The sequence below is a fragment of the Berkeleyomyces rouxiae genome (assembly GCF_048999995.1).
Source record: "Berkeleyomyces rouxiae strain 22BRR77 chromosome Unknown BrBRR77_ptg000012l, whole genome shotgun sequence".
Taxonomy (NCBI): Eukaryota; Fungi; Ascomycota; class Sordariomycetes; order Microascales; family Ceratocystidaceae; genus Berkeleyomyces; species Berkeleyomyces rouxiae.
This window is the reverse complement of record NW_027396502.1, coordinates 244415-264258: the sequence shown is the minus strand read 5'-3', so window position 1 is coordinate 264258 and position 19844 is coordinate 244415. Positions and strand designations below refer to the sequence as shown.

The window sequence follows — 19844 nt, the reverse complement described above, 5'->3', positions numbered from 1 at the left end:
GCGATGGGCCGCTGCATTCTTCGGCTCCACGCAGTGCCACTCCAGCCCAGCTGTGCGAGCACATAGACACGTGCCCTGTGAGCTTCTTTTTTGTCTTGTTTCACCAGTTGTTGTCTCTTCGTTTCTGCCCTGCCTCTGGCCTCCCGAAGTCTCAAGCCACCTGGCGCCCTTTGCCGGCTTCAGCTGCCTGTCTATCTCCCGCCGTGTCTCATTCAGATTCAGTCCCAGTCCTACAGCGCTGGTCCTAGTGAGGCAACCCCCGCAGACCGCAAATGTGCTCACCATCAATCACTGCATAAGAAGAGGGGCGACGTGAGAGACAAGACAACAGAAAATAAGAAGAGGGGCGTTGTGAGGAGGAGGAGAGCCCATAAGTATGGATACATGGAAAAAGAAAAAGCCCGAGGCGAGGGCGGAGAACTTAGCAGACGTCATAAGTTGGTTATGCCTGTAGTACAAGCACGACTGGCTTGGTCTTAAACACCGCACAGCCATGTTCATGCTATTGTCCAGGGTTGCTACTACTTCCCCGCCTCCCACGTCAGGGTGCTTATGCCTTGCCTTGCCATCGCCTTGTCCTCTGACTTTGGCTCTAGTGCTTCTTGGCCTCCTTTAAGCGTTTCTTCTCTGCCACCATACGGTCGAAGCGTGCAAAGGCCGGAAAGCCTTCGAAGAAGATCGACACCATCCACAGCCACCACGCCTTCTCAAAACGCACGACATCATGCTTGTCCAATCGCGATCTCTCAAACCACACACCTTCTAGGATGTGGACCATTAAAACTGGCAGCACAATAGCCCGCACAACCATCGCGTATCCCGCCCAACCGCCCGCGCCCAGCGCGCCAAACACGGCGTCCCAGAAGTCCCAGAACGAATTGCCGGCATACGTTGCCCAGCCCAGCTGCTCTCCGGCTACGAACCCGTCTGCAGACAGAGTCACGGCCGCATGGGCTGCTGCCACCCAGTCCAGCGCTGCCCACTGCATGTAGTATGTAGCCACAAGGAAGAAGACCAGGGCATCGACGCCGCGGGGTGCGCTGTAGCAGCCGGTCATAGCAATGTCGCTGATGCCACCCAGTTGCGCCCGCGCAGATGTGTCCATTTCGATGAGTCTCGTGCGCATCTCGGTGAGGCTGGCTAACGGCGGCTCCAGCGCAATGGTGTGTGTGTGAATGCGGCCCGCGGCAGTGGTTGTCAGCGTGAGTTTATCGAGTGATACATCGGCAAGCGTCGTATTGGCACGTGCAGCGCGCGCCGAGAGCCCGCTGAAGGCACGGAGGTAGTGCGTCAGCTCACGGGCGTGGTCGCGGTTCATGTGACTGACGATGCGGGCTTTGATATCGGAGTCGGTGGGTGTGGCCATGGTGACGGGATCTGGCGGCCGGGCGCAAATATGCAACTAAATTCAGGCGTTTGAAACGAGAGAGTCTATACGTGTATTCGTAGGGTTAACTTCCAAAGTGTTTGCAGTCATGAAGTTGAATGGCGAATGCGCAAAAGGATCTGATAAGCTAAAATCGCCAGAGCTCTGAGCAAGCTTCTCTGCCAGACGTTCACACATACATGCATATATACAGCATAAAGACCCAACAGCCCCACATGCAAGGCTAATATGCATATGTATTTAGCGGGGATATGTACAAGCCGCCAACTTTTGCCGGTAACAGGCAAATAGGCAAGTTCCTCTGGTTGGAACGGGCAACTCCCACTGCCGCGGGCGGTTTCCTTTGTATTTGCTAGTCGGGAGTTTCTTCTCTCTCCTCTTCGTTGCATTTCCAATTTTTCTTTCTCTTCAAAACTTTCTTCTCTTGATATATTTTTTTCTCGGCGTGCGTTTTTGCAGGCGTGCTGGCTGTTTGGGCTGCTGCTTGGGTGCCAGTCTTTTGTTTTTGCTTTTGGGCTATCTCACCTCTCTTTTTTTGCCGGGCCTCCCATAGTTGGGCAACGGCTGGGCTCAGATGCGCCAGGCTTGTTGATCATGTACGTTCTAACTGGTCAATTTGGAACTCTCTTACTGCCATGCTTTAGCACCCGTCTACTTTCCTTCTTTGACATCTTGCTTTGGCTTTTACTTTTTTCTTTCTACCGTCAAACATGAGGTGTCGTGGTGCATTCATTGAATCATGGCATATTATCATAACCCTGGCCGTCCATCTAACCCTATTGCCCATCGTTCTGTCTAGCTCAAGATGTCCCGGAGGACCTGCCGCAACCACCAAACGTGAATACGCGCATCGTTGGTGAGCTCCGGATGGAAACTGGTTCCCAAGATGTTCCCTTGCCGCACAGCAACAATATCTCCATGAGAGCTGCCCTCACTGCCACCGGACTTTTCGTGGCCCGGCAAAGAAGCTAGCACCTCAACGGGCTTATCCTCTGGTGCTTTGAGTGGCAGTATTTCCTCGACGATGGGTGCGCGAATGAAGACGGCTTGAAATGGCTCGACTGAAGCACTAGAGGAGTCCGCCAAAAACGGAAGCGTGAGCGGAGTAAAGAAGCTCTCAATTTGACGCCCAAAGTGGTTGCGCTGGACACGCACGCTCAGCCCACCGATGAGGGCCTGGCCGCCCTGCTTAGTTGCATTGGCTTCGTTCGAAAGCAGAATGAGTCCCGCGCAGGTGCCCCAGACGGGCTTCTTATGGAGGCTTTGCTGGTGTTAGCTCTGGACGGACATCAGTCTTTCCCTGCCGAGGCAGAGAGAGGTAGAATGGAAACTTACTTGACAAAGTCTCGCAGCGGTTGCATTAGTCCCGACTGTTCGGCGATGTTGGCGATTGTTGTGCTCTCACCACCCGGAATGATCAGCGCATGACATTGCTCGAGGTCTACGAGCGTGCGCACTTCTATGAAGTTGAGACTTGCGGCATCAGGCGAGATGATGCTGCCAGCTTGGCGCAGCAGATTGAGATGCTCATTGAAGCCGCCCTGCAGAGCCAGCACACCGACTGTTACCAGCGAAGCCATTTCTATTGTTTTTGCAGTATCGGTGTTCTGCCCCGCTTTGTTCTGAGATTGTCTTTTGGTCGGTTACCTAGCAGTGCTTGCCCCTTTTTGTTGTGGTCGACGTCTGTGACAAAAGATGCCTGTTATAGTCTATCTATGACTCTTGCGGGGTTTCTCTCGACATTGCCTTCCGGCGGGCGCTTCTCGGTACTAGGCGGAGCTTCCTATCCTGCCATCTGGCGGTTTATTTGTGCTTTTTTTTCATCCATGCTAACTTAATAAGCCCAGACTTTTTAGGCCGCGGCCATTCTAGCCAGCCATCTCCACAACCCGATACCGGCCCGGCCGTAGCCGGCTGTTGGCCCTAGGAATGACTACAGATTCTCGGTGGTGCAACTCAATATATCGACGGACAGAATGACACCAGCATGGTACATTATGAATCAAGACTCCCTACGAGACACACATCCGGCCACGCCTTTCGAATGACCTTCTTGGCAATTTGTGTCCGAGATGCACGAAAAAAGGACATGAATTTGTAGCATGTTTTTATCGTCTTCCATGATTGGTCGGTGCTTCCGGTAGTGGGGCCACTATTGCGGCGACGGACCAATCATGGGCAGCCCTGGGAAAGCTTCAATTGCTGCTGATTTCAAGGGCAAGAAAATGAAGTCATGCTAGATATTTACCACAGGCCTCAAGTGAGGGAAGGGAGGTTTCTGGGTAGATGCAATAGAATGTGGCCCCATGGAATTCTACTTTGAAAGAAGAAAAAAAAAAAAAAAAAGAAAAGAAAAAGCTGCCACTTTTGGTCTACAGTTTGCTTGGTCTCGATCGGCTCACAGGAGCACAAGCTCCCCGCGGCCTGTGATTGGCTGAATGCTCGGCCTATTCCATAGCAGCAGTGAGAGGGCAAGCCGATGGAGGCCGCTTGGGTTGCCCCTTGGCTTTGTCACAGTCTAGGTTTCTTCCCGATTCTGCGTCTCCGCATATTCTCTGGCTTGGATGAGAGGCGAGGGGAAGGGGAGGGGCTTGCCTCACCGGCCGGTCGTTGGCTAGTGAGTCACCTTGGAGCTTACAATTGTCGCTGGTATATAAGAACTAGCCGGCATGCTTTGTGGTCTGGTTAGACAAGACGATTATTTTCTTGCTGTTTTCATCCTGGAACTCTTTTTATCTTTGGCCACACATTTCTCTAGCCTTTAATTCGCATTGTTGGCAAATCTTTTGTAAATTGCTACTCCAAAAAATTCACAGTTTTATTTTCCTCTTTATTTTCCGCGTCTCCTGTCTCATAAAATCTATTGTCCCACCCACTTCTATCACAACAAGCGCAAAATGTCTGGTCTTCCCTCCGTTGTTTCTGTCAGCAAAGATGCCCCCAAGTCCGACTTCGCCGTCAAGGCTGGTTTGGCCCAGATGCTCAAGGGTGGTGTCATCATGGATGTCACCAACGCCGAGCAGGCCCGCATTGCCGAGGAGGCTGGCGCCTGTGCCGTCATGGCGCTTGAGCGCGTGCCGGCCGATATCCGCAGGGACGGCGGCGTGGCCCGCATGTCAGACCCGGGCATGATCCAGGAGATCCAAGCGGCCGTGACCATCCCCGTGATGGCCAAGGCACGTATCGGACACTTTGTCGAGTGCCAGATCCTCGAGAGCCTGGGCATCGATTACATTGACGAGAGCGAGGTGCTGACCATGGCCGACCGCGAAGCACACATTGAAAAGTCCAACTTCCGCGTGCCGTTTGTCTGCGGCTGCCGCAATCTGGGCGAGGCGCTGCGCCGCATTGCCGAGGGCGCCGCCATGATCCGCACCAAGGGCGAGGCCGGCACGGGCGATGTTGTCGAGGCCGTCACCCATGTCAAGACTCTGTCACGCGACATTGCGCGCGCCAGGGCCGTGCTGGCGGCCGAGGGCGTGCCGGGCATCCGGGCGCTGGCGCGCGAGATTGGCGTCGACGCCGCGCTGCTGCAGCAGACGGCCGAGCTGGGCCGCCTGCCCGTGGTCAACTTTGCGGCGGGTGGTGTGGCCACGCCGGCCGATGCGGCGCTGATGATGCAGCTTGGCTGCGACGGCGTGTTTGTCGGCAGCGGCATCTTCAAGTCGGGAGATCCGGCCAAGAGAGCAAAGGCCATTGTGCGCGCGACGACGCATTTCAGAGACGCAAAGGTCCTGGCTGAGTGCAGCACGGGTCTGGGCGAGGCCATGGTCGGCATCAACTGCGATTCAATGAAGCCCGAGGAGAAGCTGGCTACCCGGGGCATCTAAGCCACGAGATTGGCGGTGTGAGTGGGAGCAGGGCTGAGTGGAAGGGAGCCTGTGCTGGATTGTACAAATTTGCATACCAAGCTTTAGTTTATTGTCACATTTCTTTTCTTTTCAAACCTAGACGTTCTTGATGTTGATGAAATATTGTTGTAACTGTGTGATTAGTGAGAGGACATGGCCACTAGTAAATCACAGCCCCAAGATCAAGGAGTCGCGTATAACAAAGCGTCTTGATACGCTTTGTCCTGCATTTTGGGATTGGACAACCGGAATTGATATTATTCACTCCAAGACTGGATAACTACTTGTGGCCGGAATCGTGTAGTTTGTGCCTTCATCAATCAACATTAGGAGCATCATCACTCAATTGGTTGAAGTTTGCACCTCTATTTAAACATGGTGTCCGTTGCACTGATCATTGAAAATAGAGAATTACAAAGCTGGGCATTTCGTCTTTTGTTTAAGAACGTAAATTGATTGTTTTATGGTCAAGAGACTTGGCTGCTTCATCGGTAGTTGTTGAAGTGATACGCCGACTTAGCCACTCGATCTCAGCCACTCAGCCACAGTACGTGATTTTGTTGCACAACCCAACCCTCCAGTATTTAATCCGACTTTTTCTTTACCCCGCCAACCTGCCTCCACTCCACTGCTTTGGCGGCAATCTCCCCGTCCTGCTCTACGGAGCCGAGATCTGGTGGCGAGAGGTCACTTTCACCTGCGCAGGCCGGACCTTCTCAACCCGCTCAACCTACCTGGTGGACTCGGTAGAGAAGGGCCTCAAGGCTACTAGGTTATGCGCCCTCTGTTTGCTCTAAAACACTATTCAAACCAAACATCCTACGCCACCACCACCGCCATCAATCAACAATTCCCGGCACCCGCTCCCGAGCCAGAACCCAGCAGGATATCCCCGGCGAGAAGCCCTCCCCAGGCAATTGGCCGTGGCTTCTGAGATTGAGTCCACCACCTCCGATCTGCAGGGCAGACTTTTCGACGCCTTCCGCACCATCAACTACCAGGTGCAGGAGGACGGCCTCAAGATCCTGTTCAAGCAGGTCGAGGCGTGCCGCCAGCTACGCTCCAAACTCTCGCGTCCTCTTGGGTTCCCCGACCAGTCCATAGTCCTCTATGTGTACGAGGTCACCAAGCGCGTTCACCCCATCATTGCCAGCCAATCTCTCAGTCGGCAAATCGACGGGACTGGGCGCAACTCGGAAATCCCTATTTAGAAAAATTTCACGCACCGAGTTCTAGTCATAGCCCCCCTTCTGATGTTCACGTGATACTGGACAACCAGAAAGCCTCAGAGTCCCTACTGGACTCTACCCCTACCCTGACTTCTCAGAAGGAGCTCCTTGATGGTCGCCAGGGCCAAGGCCTTCACTCCCTGCTACGATGACAGTTTCTTTTGAATCGCAATATTTCTTTCTCTCTTTGTTGACCTCGTTCGGATTGGTAATGTAAACCAGATCCGCTTCATGAAAACAACACCTCGCGCAGTCTGCCAACTCTGCGCCAGGCACTGTGATCACAAGCTCTCAGACTCCTTCAGTGGCATCGTCTGACCTTTTCTCGTCGTCTTCCGATCTTGAAGACCCTCTTGACTAATTTGTCGGCGCACACTCCTCAGGAGATAGCCCCGTTGACATCGCCATCTGTCAGTCAAGTAAGATGGCCCCAGAGTCCTCCACCGCGGCGTCCGAGTTTACCTCCGCTGCTATAATGGAGGAACCCTAGGAGTTGAGGCTCTAACTCCAAAACCTCACAACTTAAACAGAAGTGGAAGGAACAATGCAGTTGAGAATCTATGGTAGAAGAAGAGCGCTAAAGTTAAAAAGGAAGGGGAATTCGGGGGAACTATCAGCTCTGCTGTGTACGTCGATTTGTTTTTTGTAGATAGTGGTGCATCTCGCCCCGTCGTATAGGATCGATGAACAAGTCACTTCTGGTATAAACGCTGCCGTCTTGAACGATTTGGTGCATCTATGCTCGGTGAATGATTGTGGCATTTGTCACCTCGCGAAATTTCATCTGCCATCCCATTGAGCGTTGACTCACTCTTGTGTAACCACAATTCGGAGTGATGACGACTTTTCAATTGCTGCACAAGCCTTTCGTTGTTGACAACAGTGCCTTTTGGAACTATAACACAGATCAACATTTCAGAGGCGATGGAACAAAAATGAGGCTGAGTCTAGCTTGATTTCCACTGGGTATGATATTTTGGCAATGACAAGGGATTTCCTCTTATAGATCCTCTTCCACCAAAGTTTCTTGGTTTGGCATACGGGGACTGCGTCTTTTAAACAAAACATCTGATCTCTAGCATTGCTTGGCTGTATATATTTATGGCGAAACTGTCAATGGCAATTAACAAGCAGTTAACATGGTGTTGAAATTTCACGTTCCGTCTCTATTTTACACCTCTAAACTTAGTCTTAATCAACAGGGTCTCCGTCTCGAGTATAGTGACGGCGATGCCCTCGTTAGCACACAGGAAAAACACGGAGATTGATTCCTGGTGCCTAGTTATTCTGGAGAAATCTGGTTTCCATCCCAACAAACACAGACTTTAAAATCATCCATAGTTTCCAGACAAGCCACTGATTTAGTTGCTTAGCTGTGGCTGTAGATGTTTATATAACTACTGAAAACCTTTTGATACTCTCTCTTCAATCTTCTTCTACTCTATCTTTACCTTCACTCGCCCATCTTCTAGCCTGTTTGGCTCATATCAACACTTTTCTGTTTCACAATGACAAGCAAAGACGGACAGCAACTCGCTGAAATGATAAGCCGGATTGAAGGCCTCTCCATAAAGCAGCAAGATGTCCTGGGTAATCTCGTCGAACCCATCTTGGCCTTTGTACAGGATGACAAAGATGGCACTTCACGCCGCCGCCTAACTGCCCTGCTCACTGGCCAAGTTGCCAACTTGGAGACTAAGTCTGAGCTGCCAAAATTTACTAAAAGTCTGCCCGAGAGAGAAGCCTTGAGACGCAAGTATCGCAAGAAGAATATCTCGCCTTATCTTGCATGCGCCATTGCCATGACTTTTGACTTGGCGGTTCTGCGAAGCACTTCGATTAAGCAAATAGCTGCTATTACTGAGCAAGTAGAATATATTTCGAGTGCCTGTAAGTCCTCCCCACCACCTTACACCTTCAGCCTGATCGTGAGCTGACAACATGGCACAATTACAGGGCTCTATGTTGCCCCAAATATCATCCCTGATATATTCTGCTTGTCCTCCCCCATCAGGACTGGTTCAGCCAAACCTCCCAGTAAAAAGCTAAAAAAAGGGTACGATGCCTCACTAACTTGCTTTTTTGTATCAGCAGCTAACCTGTAATATCTCAAGATCCGTGAACGGGACGAAAATACATGTGTTGTGTCTGGCCTTGTGGCTCGTACGTCTGTTTGCCACATCATTCCATTATCCCTGAGTAACATGACGCTTATTCATTTCGGCTTGTTCCTGGAGGAGTTTTGTCCTGAACTTTCCCCCTGGCTCAGAAATACATTCCCAATCGGCGACACCAACATTGAAGAAAATCTACTTTGTCTCACACCGACACTCGAGGCCCTGTGGAGGGCAGCCAGGTTCACACTAGAGCCTGTGTCACATTCCAAGTCGGAAGTAACTGTTCGATTCTGGTGGATGCGGGATATCGTGCGACAAATCAAGAACTCAGACGCCTATGGCATCCAGACTGATATTTTTAGCTACGCCCACAGTGGCCTGCCGATCTTGTCTGGAGATATCGTCCATCTCAGATCGCGCAACGGCATCCCAGGTCCTGAATTCCACTTGTTGAAAATCCAATACCTGATGCAGATCATGAGTGTCCTGGCTCATGTGACTGAACCTAAAGAGGACTCCGACTCCGACTCCGATGATGACGACGACGACTACGACGACTCTGATGATGATGATGAATATAACCTCGGCTTTGACACTGATGGTGACGATTCCGATGATGTTGAAACTTTACTTGAACGCATCTTGGCGGCGAGATGTCATAAATGATCTCAAGCCGAAGTCATAGTCTCAGTTATGGATGAGAACCATCGACCCAGGGCGGTATTAAGTATTACACTACAATCATAATCATAGTTAAAGAAGGGAACGAAGGCTTACCGTGTGCCATTGAAAGCTATCTTTAGAGTCATCTTTCAATGTCTAGAAACGGGCGAGCTTGGAGTACAACCAGTAACTCATGTATTGTATGAGAGAGCGTTAAATTAGTATGATCACAATATGAGCACGATGCTCTGTCCGCGATTATAATGTTCATTCGTTGTTTAATTCGGGGTATTGGGCTATTACATAACTAATTACATACTTATCATCATCATTATTACCTCACCACCACCACCGTTGTTGATAATACCACCACTGTGGCTATTCTTGCCCCTCCATACAATCGCTGTTCATCATCTTCTCAAATGGCACCAGACGTGCCAGTGTGATTCGATTCTTCGACGGCTTCGGCTTCAACCTCACAGGCTGTGATGAGAAACCTCAACGTCCTTCTTTTCCACATCCGGCAGTTCCCGCTGCTCCAGGCGGAACTTCTTACTGTCCATGCCGGGCACGAACCATGGAGCCTCGGTGAAGAGATATCTCATCTCCTCCAGGGGTCTTCCGACGGTCTCGGGGAGCACGGCCCAGAAGAAAACGGCGTTGGTGAAGTTGCAGACAATGAACAGGATGTACCACTTCCAGCCAATACCGGTGTTGTCGTCCAGGGCAACACTGGTAGTCTGGCCAATCATGGTGTTGAAGCCGAAGCTGATCATGGCGGCAATAGCAACACCCTTGGCACGTGTCTTGGTGTCGAAAATCTCGGCCGGGATAATCCACGACAGCGGGCCGCATGTAGCACTGAAGCAGAAGTTGTAGAGCCACGTGATACCAATGAAACCCCAGGCCGCGGCGCCACCGCCTCCAGAGGTGCCTGGCGGGAACTGAGCCAGCAGAATGGTAGCAATGATGAAAGTGACGCAGTTTCCCAAGTTACCGAGAATCAGGGGCCAGCGGCGACCAGTCTTGTCGATGAACATCATGCAAAGGAACTGGGCCACCAAAGCAATCACTGAAGAGATGGCCTGGTACTTGAGCGTGTCATCGCCGTCAATGCCAATCTTGGCGTAGATGGTTACCGAGTAGTACTGGATTGCCGACACACCTGTCATCTGCACACTAGCCTGCAGCGCACAGGCCAGGAACAGTCGTCTTCTGCAGGAGGGGTCCGTGAACAGTTCAATCAGAGACTTTGCGGAGTGCTCTTTGTCATGTGCAATGCCTTCGCGGATTTTCTGGTACTCGCCCTGCACCCATTCGTCGGATGTGTCTCCATTCGAGTGCAGGCGTGCCAGGGTTCGCAGGCCTTCTTCTTCACGGCCGTGATCCATGAGCCAGCGAGGAGACTCGGGGAAGAGTAAGATAAGAAGTCCCAGGATAGCAGCAGGAACAACCTGCAGACCAAGACTGACACGCCACTGGCGATCGTCAGTGGGAGAGTAGCCAATGTAGGTACCATAAGAGATCCACGAGGCTGCAAGGGCACCAACACCCAGCATAAACTGCTGCAAAGCGGTAACACGGCCTCTGATGTCGGGATGGCAGAGCTCAGCCTGGTACAGCGGAACAATCATGGTCAAGAAACCCACACTATGAACTGGTGTTAGCAAAGAGGCACTAAAGCTGACAAAGTCAAAGGGAGTCAACAAGGAAGAATAAACTTACCCCACACCCGCAAACACACGGCCCGAGTACAGATAGTTGATGTTGGTAGCCGCCGTCTGCAGTGCACCGCCCAGGCAGAAAACAATAGCGCCGAGCAGGATGGTAAGCTTGCGGCCTAGCTTGTCACCCGTGTATCCGGCAAACATGGCACCAAAGAAGGCGCCTCCCGTGAACACCGACACAACGGCACCGATCTCATCGGGGTCTGTGCCGAAGCGGGTCTTGAACGACTGCGACGCAATGGCCTCGGCGATGACACCGAGATCATAACCGTATAGGAGCGAGCCTAGAGAGGCGAAGACGCTCACGAGGAACTGCGCAAAGGGTCAGCTGGAAGGAGAAGAAAGAGTGGGGGAGGGCCCGGTGGGACGGTTGTATGCGTACCTGATACCACTTGGGTGGGAGAGCCATTGTGAAGTCTGGCAAACAATGTAGGAATATGGATTTGTACAATGGATGCACGCGAGTATGGTAAAAGGGAAGTAGAAGGGTAATAAAAGCGGCAAGAGGTCAACAAGGCAAGTGATCAACACGCCGGGTTCTAGAAGTGATGTGTCCACGTGTAGATGGACAAGACAAGAGATCAGAACAGTGGCGACCAAGCAAGAGATTGTTCTGAGGATCGGCCTAGAACAGCTTGATGAGTCTGGGATGGAAAGAAAGAAGAGCGAGGAGATGCAACCGGAGGTAGTGCTGTTATATAGTATTCATGTATGTCAGTCTGTTGGTGTTGAACTATGTCATCTGCACATCCATGTCTGTGTGGTCCAGGCGATATAGGGCCAGGGCGTACGTCAGATGAACCCTGGAGTCGGTAACGCAAGAGAACAGGAAGTATGTGCTTGGGCTTAGGCTTGTGCTTGTAGAAGCGACAAGCGGCAGAGCGGCACAAGACAGGCGTGGATGAGGATGGGAGCGGACAATAGCGAATCTGGGGAAAGGGCCACACACAGCCAAAGCGCAAGAGAGACAGCTGCCCCGTCCCCTCGTCCATGGCTCTTTTGGTGTGGTGCTTTTCTGGGGCTGGACGCACCCACTCCCACTTTGGCGGCTGTTTTTCTCGATCTGGAACGACTCCCTCCTGTCCCATGTGCTTGCGCTAGGGCCATAAAGGACGGAGGGAAATCCTTCTCGAGGTGGTGTCTCTCAGAATCCGGGGAAGCTCAGGCGCAACAGCAACAACAGCAGCGCCAGCAAGTGCACACCCGCCCGTCTTCCAGAAGAGGGGGGCAGGGGTTCCCCAACCTTTCATCTCTCTGGCTCTTCATCTTCATTTCCTCCTAGACTTGAAGCGCGTGGGTTATGTGGCGGCTGTTCACTTCATTGCAGTTCGAGTTCGCGGGGGAGACGACAAAGGAGAGGAGGGATACTGTAGGAGCGGATATGGTGAGACAGGGGGGCCTGTTAGTTGATGGACGTTATATTACGTATTTTGTGGGATTTTGTGGATGGCGGCTTTGATGCTTGTTTCTCTGCTTTTCTGTCTTGGTTTCTGATCTGGTCGTTCACCAGGTACGAGTATACGTGCAAAAGTAAGAAGGAAAACAAGGACAAAGATTGCCAGTTAAACTTATGGTGTGTACTACTTGCGAAGATCTCCTTGCAACTATAGGTAACTGTGCATTCTATATTCATCGGCAAAGAAGGAAAGGAAAAGGCAAAAGCTGTCGTCTCTCAGTAGACTCGACGCCGGTGCAAGCCGAATATCTTTGGCAACTGCAACTTGACAACCTCGAGAACAGGAAGGTTTCAAATTCAAATAGGTAGTTAGTCGGTTATGCTAACTGCAATATCCTTCTCGAGATTCACGACCCGAAACATGTCAAAGAACATGGTGACTCGAGATATTCTATTGTGATAGGGTTTGCATCTCCTTGACAAGAATAACCCAGCCAGCCAGCCACCCTTCTTTCGTATCGGAAATAAAATGTGTGTCTATCCGCTTCATGTTGCGCATAACAAAAGATGCGCGATACTTGAATAACCCGATTTCATCATCATAGCTTTGTCCTATCGCCTACGCCCGGTTCGAGTCTCGTAAAGTGGCCATCACGTGGAAGCCGGAAAGGCAAAATCACCCCTCCCCCCCAAAAGAAATACGGAATATGCAAACAGGTAAAAACGCAGCTGTACGATCATCTGTTCTCTCAAACTCATTCTTTCTGTCCATGTCTTAACCTTAAGTCCAGAGAGAAAAGGAGGAAGGAACGCTCACGCCAAAGTCTCCTCCTTCCTTTCCCCACCTTGGGCTATGACTAACTAGGTAACTGCGTCTTAGACTAGCCTCTACTCCCTAGTCGGAGCGAGAAAGAGCGACTTACAGCAGCCGCACCAATCAGAAGCCGCCATTCCATCAGACAAGATCCTCCATGGATTCCTGTTCCCTGACTTTCTTAAGAGCGTCCCCGAGAGACTCCCGCTTCCTTCCATGCTCAAGCTTTTATGGCACACACAGACGGCCAAAAGCTTAAACGCACCATTCAAAACATGGGGCTATTGCATCCCGACGCGGGAAGGACGAGAGCAAAGGTGTGACCATAACGGCTACAGTACGAGTGCAAGTGCATAACTACGTGCAGTTAGTTAGTTACTAGAGTTGTAATTTGTTACTTGTGGCTGTCGATAAGCCAAAGCCTATAAGCGCTCTAATGGTCGGATGTCGCCTTGTTTCTAGCATGGAAGACCCACATCAGTGCAAGGAGTGGAACACTGTCCCTTTTCAACCATGGCTTTTCAACGTGTTGAGAAGACCCCCAAGTGCAGTCGCAAGAGGAGCAAAAGGAGGAGGAAGCCTTCGCCGAGGGATGCATGCGAACTCACATGACTTGTTGGCCGTCCGTATGCGAGTTTTGGGTCGGAACAACGGCCGCTATAGAAGCACAGGGGCAGGTAGCATGGCGGCTGAGACCTGGCCAAATGAATGTTTGCGCAAGTCCTTGTAGGCAAGGTAAGCAGATGAGTGGACAAGTAGCACGTAGCTCTACCTGTACAGCCGCTTGAACCTGCGCTACTCGTCATACAAGAAGTTGAGCCCAGCCAGTGCCTCAGGGTCTGATTGTTCAGCTATTTTCACTATTCGACCCATTGTCTTTCCTCTCTATTTTTCTCTGTCCAGCCTTGTTTTTCTCATTGAGCATCTGGCTGTTAATATTTCGTGGCAAGATTTGTAATACACGATGACTATCACTTTTTCCCGCATTGCTGATGATGAGCCAGCTACTTTGTCCATTTCCGCGGACCAGGTAACGGCCAAAATCAATGACAATATCTACGGTGGCTTCACCGAGTAAGTATAGCGCATTGTTCTCAGGCTTCTATGAACACCCCATTGACAGTCTTAGGCATATGGGCCGCTGCATATACGGCGGCATTTACGACCCGGGGAACCCGCTGTCTGATGAAAATGGCTTCCGCAAAGACGTCATCGAGGCAATGAAAGAGCTGAACGTCCCCGTGGTGCGGTATCCCGGTGGAAACTTTGTGGCTACATATCATTGGCTAGATGGCGTAGGTCCTAAAGACAAGAGACCCAAGAGGTAAGTTGATTTGCAACATGCTTTGGCCCAAGGACTTCTCTCCATGCTGACTCAATATTTTTTCTTCTGCATTCAAGACCTGAGCTGGCCTGGCTTGGCACTGAGACCAATGAGTTTGGCACCGATGAGTTCCTCAAGTGGTGTGAGATTGTGGGCACCGAGCCGTATTTTGCCCTCAACTTTGGCACAGGCACGCTGGACGAGGGTAAGTTTTGAAACTTGGCGATGGCCATTTCCTGCCTGTGGAATACTGTGATGCTAATGGCCGCACAAACCAGCTCTTGCATGGGTTGAATACTGCAACTCGGATGGCGACACATACTACGCCAACCTGCGTCGCAAAAACGGCCGTGAGAAGCCATGGAACGTCAAGTACTGGGCTCTCGGCAACGAGATGTGGGGTCCTTGGCAAATCTCCCAGATGACAAAGGAGCAATATGCACACCAGGCGTGGCAGTGGGCAAAGGCGCTCAAGCTGCTAGACCCCTCGCTGAAGCTTATTCTTTGCGGTGAGACGGGACTGTCGTCATGGGACACGCACGTGCTCAAACAGTGCATCAAGTGGGAGCCGCACGCCCTCGCCGGCAACCAGGCCAAAGCTCTTGTCGACATGCACAGCATCCACATCTACACGGCCTCGGCGTCGCACCTTCCCAATGTCACAGCGCCGCTGTCAGCCGAGCGCGCAATCCAGATCACGGCGTCGTTGATTGACCTGGCACGCATCGAGAACAACGTGCCGCCGACGGTGCCACGGGCGACCATCTGCTTCGACGAATGGAATGTATGGGACCCAGTGCGGGCGCCGGGCGAGCAGGGCGGCGAGGAGGCGTACACGCTGTCGGACGCGCTGGCCGTCGCCGTGTGGCTTAACGTGTTTGTGCGCCAGGCGCGCCACGTTGGCATGGCGAACATTGCGCAGAGCGTCAATGTTATTTCGCCTCTGATGACAACGCCGACCGGCCTGGACAAGCAGCCTAGCTGGTGGCCTCTGTTGCTGTTCAGCAAGTACATGCGCGGTAGTACTGTTGCTGTCGGTCTGCGGTGCGGCGCGTATGAAGGGCCAACAGAACCGGCGTGGGTACAGACTACTATGGACATGCCCTGGTTGGATGTTAGTGCCGCCAAGAATGACGATGGTACCATGAATTTGGCTGTAGTCAACATACATGAAACTAAAGCACTGAATGTAGCCTTGGGAGGCATTGCAAAGGACTCCAAGGTCACCGTGCATCATGTTTTGGCCAAGTCAGGTCTGGGCGTGAAGACGCGGGATGTTGAGGTTTCTGAATCTAGCATCACATGGACTCAGGAGAAATTTGAGTTCCCGGCGGCGTCTTTCACTCTCTTGCGCTGGAAGCCATGAAGATATTACATAGCCGAGCTTTTATACCATTATTTGAACACAAAGATGACGTAGTACGCACTAGTAACCAGGAGAGTGAATACAAATCAAATATCAGCAGCCTATTCTAATATGCATGAAACCGCCAGTTTACGACAGTGTGTGCAATTAAATATATGAGAATTTCAGGATTTCGGCTTCCGGAAACCTGAGAGCCGCCTTGTTCCACTTTTTCTTCGTGACACAAGCCAACTGGTGCAACTAAACTTCAAGTACACAACTCAACAACTTGTTTCTTCATGTGCACGCGATCTCCATTATAGCTGGGTATTGTAGTAATGTTGACGTGTTGAAAACGAGAGACGAAACTAGCAGAACTAACAGAAACACGAAATCAACTGCATTAAATAGACCTAAGCTTAAGAAAAGACTTGTCTTGACACAAGACCTAGACTCCAACAACTGGACTGCACGAACCCTAAAAGAACCGGAAGCGCCGCTTTAGAAGCCGGCTTCTGATTGAGCCCGTCGAACTCGTGCGCTCCACGCTCGTATTTTCGTCTTTGGCCTTGCTTTTCTTTCCTCTGTCTTTGCCTTTGTTCTTCCCCTTACCCCTTTCCTTCGCCTTAGGGTTCCCCCTCTCGGTTAGTCTGGTAATAGCCGTACTAGTGCTGTGGCTCACAGATAGAAGATTCTCCTCTGTGGGCACCTTGACTGAGGTCGATGGCTGTGTTGATTGTGGTGACAGTGACAGTGGTATTGGAAGTTGTACTGGTGAATATTGTTGCCTGATGTTGGACGGTACTAGCTCTTTTTCAGCGATAGGGCTAGCTGGTGGAGTAGGAGATGTGGAAGCCAAAATTGGTTTAGCCGAAGCTACCGAAGTAGCAGCAGTCTGAACAGAGCCAAAAGAGGACACCAAATTTCCTATATCACACATACCTTGTCCTTCGCTAGGCACTGGTGTCATCACTCGCATGACATCAGAAAGCTCATCAACATCGTTATTGCCATTGCTGATATAGTCTTTCCCAGGTTCCTTCATAGTTCCCAATTCTTGTCTTTCCTCCTCATACAGCACATCGGCACTGTCTGCTTGCTAGTATAGACCAACCAAGATGTCACCGCGGACACGGGCCGTGAGATGAACTTCAGCCTCGAGGTCAAGCTTAATGCCAACCATCAAAGCAGCATCCTTAAGCTGACCGTCCTTGCTCACAGGGCCCTTGAGAAGGTTTCCTGCGAAAAAGAAAAGAATGGCTTAGCTAAACCCCTTTTTTTGTACTTCATAAAACACTTACCGACAATTCCATTGGCTGGGCCGGAGAGGTTAGGCATAGAGATGTTGTTCTGGAAGCCGCCAGCAGAGTTGTGGGCGTGAGACTCAGTGCCAATCTTGGGGATGACAGGAGACGACATTTTGAATAAATGTGAGAAGCGTGGAAGATTGTTGAAGAGTGAGTGATATTGGTGTTGGTCTAAGGGTAAAGCTTTAGAAGCTGGTGATTAAGAAGGAAAGAGAAAGAGGTTCATAATCAGAGACGGGGGATACACTTATATATCTAGAGTGAGCACACTTACTCTCACCATTGAGCATCATCACATTCTTTTACTCATCTTCATGACTCCTCCACCCTTTCAGATACAACCACTGCTAGGTCTATACAATCCATGTACTAGTTACAGTCACATCTCAACAAAGATTGCAACAAGTAAAAAATAGACTGGGCCGGTCGCATGTTACGGAGCGCAGTATCACCATCTTGCAAGCAGCCCAAGGAAAGCGAGCGTCAAAACTACCACTTGAAAGGATAAAATTCCACTTGCTGTGTTCCAGAGGATCAGTTTGTGTTAGTCTTGGTACCTGTGTTAGTAGAAGATTTCCGAATATGACACCAGTGGTAATGATAACCTTGTCAAGCACACACCTCTCATGGGCATGTAGACACAACCCAAAAGCGAGAGCTGCGTAACGCTAGATGGCATGTTTTACTCATTTCCTGAACGTGGTGTCCTGCCAGCGGCTGGGTGCACAACAGAAATGGTATGGTCAACAGAGAAACCCTGCAACACCAGCAACATTCTACAGACTGTTCGTATAAGATACCGAGTACAATCTGCTTCCAAGATTTCAGCTCACCTCACTATGAAGTGCGTTAGTACTCGCTACCAAAAGTCCATACCACTTTTGCATTGTCTGTGCTTCCTCAGCCCTGCTGTGAGATACTGCCACTCTATACCTACATAACTCTTCAATTGCATACCACAAAGGTAGGCCTTGCAACTGGCTCCTCCACATGGCCATACATTGCACTCTGGGTTACACGGTCTGTCTTCTCATTCAATTAGTTTTCTACATCCCGAACTTCGAAGCCGGGGTTTCCTTTGTTTTTTCTCTGCGAAAGATCTGCCGTTCCTCCGGCGATTCGGTTCTTCTCATTTGTCTCGGAGCCGGGATAAATAGTAAGATGGCCCCATGCAGTATCGCTGGGCTTGACCTTTCCCCTACATCATCAAAGAACCCCCCCTTCTTCCAGCTTGGCTTTCTGTGCCACGGCTACTACTTCCTCGCAGCAGCGGGTGTGCTACCCACACACACCTGCACACCTCTACCCGACGGCTTATAGACTGATACCCGCTCCGTAAGCTGATTCCGTTCATCTGGAAGAAGACCGAATACAGGCATCGCTTTGGTACTGGTGTGACAGCCCACTCGGGCCTGGGCATACAGAGACTGCATGTGGCGCAGGGCCCGCAGCCGGTACAACATGGACAAGTATTCTATTGCCAACCGTCCTGCCAGCTTAGATGCAGCCATTATGTAAAAGACTTGCTACTCCAACGCGTGCCTATGATCTCCAGCTTTCCTGCCGCTTTTCTCTTTGTTTGTGTACCCACCCAGACCGCCGCGCGGAACGACCCATCTCCACCTCCCCAAGTCCAGCCCAAACTTATGGCATCATTTATGACCTGATCCGGCTGCCCAGCACCGTAGCTTCTGCGACACACAACAGCGCACCAATAACTAAGGCGCGCGGCCACGTCGGCTTTGTCCCTGTTCAAAAGCCCTTGGCATCATGTCCCAGAAACTCTGCTGTACCATCAACATCATGTCATTTGGATACCTGTGCCCACGGTACACCGGTCTTCTTTTTTTTACTACATCGCACCCTTCTAGATTACCATCCCGAGCCTTGCCTCTATCATGACAGCACTTCTAGTAGACGTGCATCTCTTGCAATGGTTCTTCAAACCCTCATTAGCTTTGGCGTAATCTTTGGCGCTGCCGAGGGCATCCGCCATGCACAGGCAAAGGCCCGACGCGAAGAAAATCGCTCGCGCAAAAACCACCTTGTTGTTCACTGTCCAAAGAGTTCCAAGTTTAGTGCTCTCCTCCAAGACCGCCGTGTCGTGCTATTCGGTGGCAGGGTACGTTATCCATTGCACCGTCTTCCCCCGCTTCCCGTTTTCCTTACGCCAATACTCACCACTTTAACCCCGCCTACAGCTCTACATCGATACTGGTACCGACCATGCCGCCCCCTTCGGCCACCCCTTCGCTGGCTACTTTCTACCATACCCGGACACGCGGCACGCAGGCCTAGTATCGACTATCACCGACGTTGCGCCAATTATGAACTGGGTATATGTGCATAGCGGCTCACGCGAGCTACGCTTCGGCGTACGGAGCGATTCCGAAGGGAACCTGACTGGCCCGTTTGACTGTACACGTCAGGATCGACGCTTAACGCTGCTGGGCTGGGAGGGCTTCGTAGCCGTGGCCGAAGAGGGTGCCGTTTGGGCGCTATATTTTGACCTGGACGGTGATAGGCTGAAGGGGAGAATCCCCGATGGCACCCCGGTAGTCGAAGTTGAGTTGGTTCGCAGGGAGTTGCGGACGGAAAAGCCGTCACCACCAGACCCAGCCAAGGATGAGAAGACTTCTGAGGGATAGTAGCAAGAGACTACAAGCAAGTTACAACAAAAGGGG

The 19844-nt window shown here is 51.2% G+C and overlaps 9 protein-coding genes across 9 annotated transcripts; 5 read left to right on the top strand and 4 right to left on the bottom strand.

The window, feature by feature from the left end:
• Window positions 1-592: 592 nt before the first annotated feature.
• BROUX77_007359 (uncharacterized protein) lies at window positions 593-1366 on the bottom strand (the record flags this gene model as incomplete). The annotated part of the gene is made up of 1 exon (XM_073752446.1): window positions 593-1366. The coding sequence occupies one exon, from the start codon at window positions 1364-1366 to the stop codon at window positions 593-595; it is 774 nt and encodes a 257-aa protein (XP_073601652.1).
• An 816-nt stretch (window positions 1367-2182) lies between these two features.
• Window positions 2183-2967, bottom strand: BROUX77_007358 (uncharacterized protein; the record flags this gene model as incomplete). The annotated part of the gene is made up of 2 exons (XM_073752445.1): window positions 2183-2648; window positions 2723-2967. 2 exons carry the CDS (start codon window positions 2965-2967, stop codon window positions 2183-2185), a joined length of 711 nt encoding a protein of 236 aa, XP_073601651.1.
• Window positions 2968-4284: 1317 nt separating this feature from the next.
• BROUX77_007357 (uncharacterized protein) lies at window positions 4285-5217 on the top strand (the record flags this gene model as incomplete). Its single annotated transcript, XM_073752444.1, has 1 exon — window positions 4285-5217. The coding sequence occupies one exon, from the start codon at window positions 4285-4287 to the stop codon at window positions 5215-5217; it is 933 nt and encodes a 310-aa protein (XP_073601650.1).
• Window positions 5218-5613: 396 nt separating this feature from the next.
• BROUX77_007356 (uncharacterized protein) lies at window positions 5614-6449 on the top strand (the record flags this gene model as incomplete). The annotated part of the gene is made up of 2 exons (XM_073752443.1): window positions 5614-5685; window positions 6114-6449. 2 exons carry the CDS (start codon window positions 5614-5616, stop codon window positions 6447-6449), a joined length of 408 nt encoding a protein of 135 aa, XP_073601649.1.
• Window positions 6450-7975: 1526 nt separating this feature from the next.
• BROUX77_007355 (uncharacterized protein) lies at window positions 7976-9250 on the top strand (the record flags this gene model as incomplete). Its single annotated transcript, XM_073752441.1, has 2 exons — window positions 7976-8395; window positions 8582-9250. The coding sequence occupies 2 exons, from the start codon at window positions 7976-7978 to the stop codon at window positions 9248-9250; spliced, it is 1089 nt and encodes a 362-aa protein (XP_073601648.1).
• A 473-nt stretch (window positions 9251-9723) lies between these two features.
• On the bottom strand, window positions 9724-11383 carry BROUX77_007354 (uncharacterized protein; the record flags this gene model as incomplete). The annotated part of the gene is made up of 3 exons (XM_073752440.1): window positions 9724-10897; window positions 10973-11286; window positions 11357-11383. The coding sequence occupies 3 exons, from the start codon at window positions 11381-11383 to the stop codon at window positions 9724-9726; spliced, it is 1515 nt and encodes a 504-aa protein (XP_073601647.1).
• A 2765-nt stretch (window positions 11384-14148) lies between these two features.
• BROUX77_007353 (uncharacterized protein) lies at window positions 14149-15874 on the top strand (the record flags this gene model as incomplete). The annotated part of the gene is made up of 4 exons (XM_073752439.1): window positions 14149-14258; window positions 14314-14508; window positions 14586-14713; window positions 14787-15874. The coding sequence occupies 4 exons, from the start codon at window positions 14149-14151 to the stop codon at window positions 15872-15874; spliced, it is 1521 nt and encodes a 506-aa protein (XP_073601646.1).
• A 1078-nt stretch (window positions 15875-16952) lies between these two features.
• BROUX77_007352 (uncharacterized protein) lies at window positions 16953-17272 on the bottom strand (the record flags this gene model as incomplete). The annotated part of the gene is made up of 2 exons (XM_073752438.1): window positions 16953-17092; window positions 17155-17272. 2 exons carry the CDS (start codon window positions 17270-17272, stop codon window positions 16953-16955), a joined length of 258 nt encoding a protein of 85 aa, XP_073601645.1.
• A 1821-nt stretch (window positions 17273-19093) lies between these two features.
• Window positions 19094-19808, top strand: BROUX77_007351 (uncharacterized protein; the record flags this gene model as incomplete). Its single annotated transcript, XM_073752437.1, has 2 exons — window positions 19094-19282; window positions 19362-19808. 2 exons carry the CDS (start codon window positions 19094-19096, stop codon window positions 19806-19808), a joined length of 636 nt encoding a protein of 211 aa, XP_073601644.1.
• Between the last annotated feature and the right edge of the window lie 36 nt (window positions 19809-19844).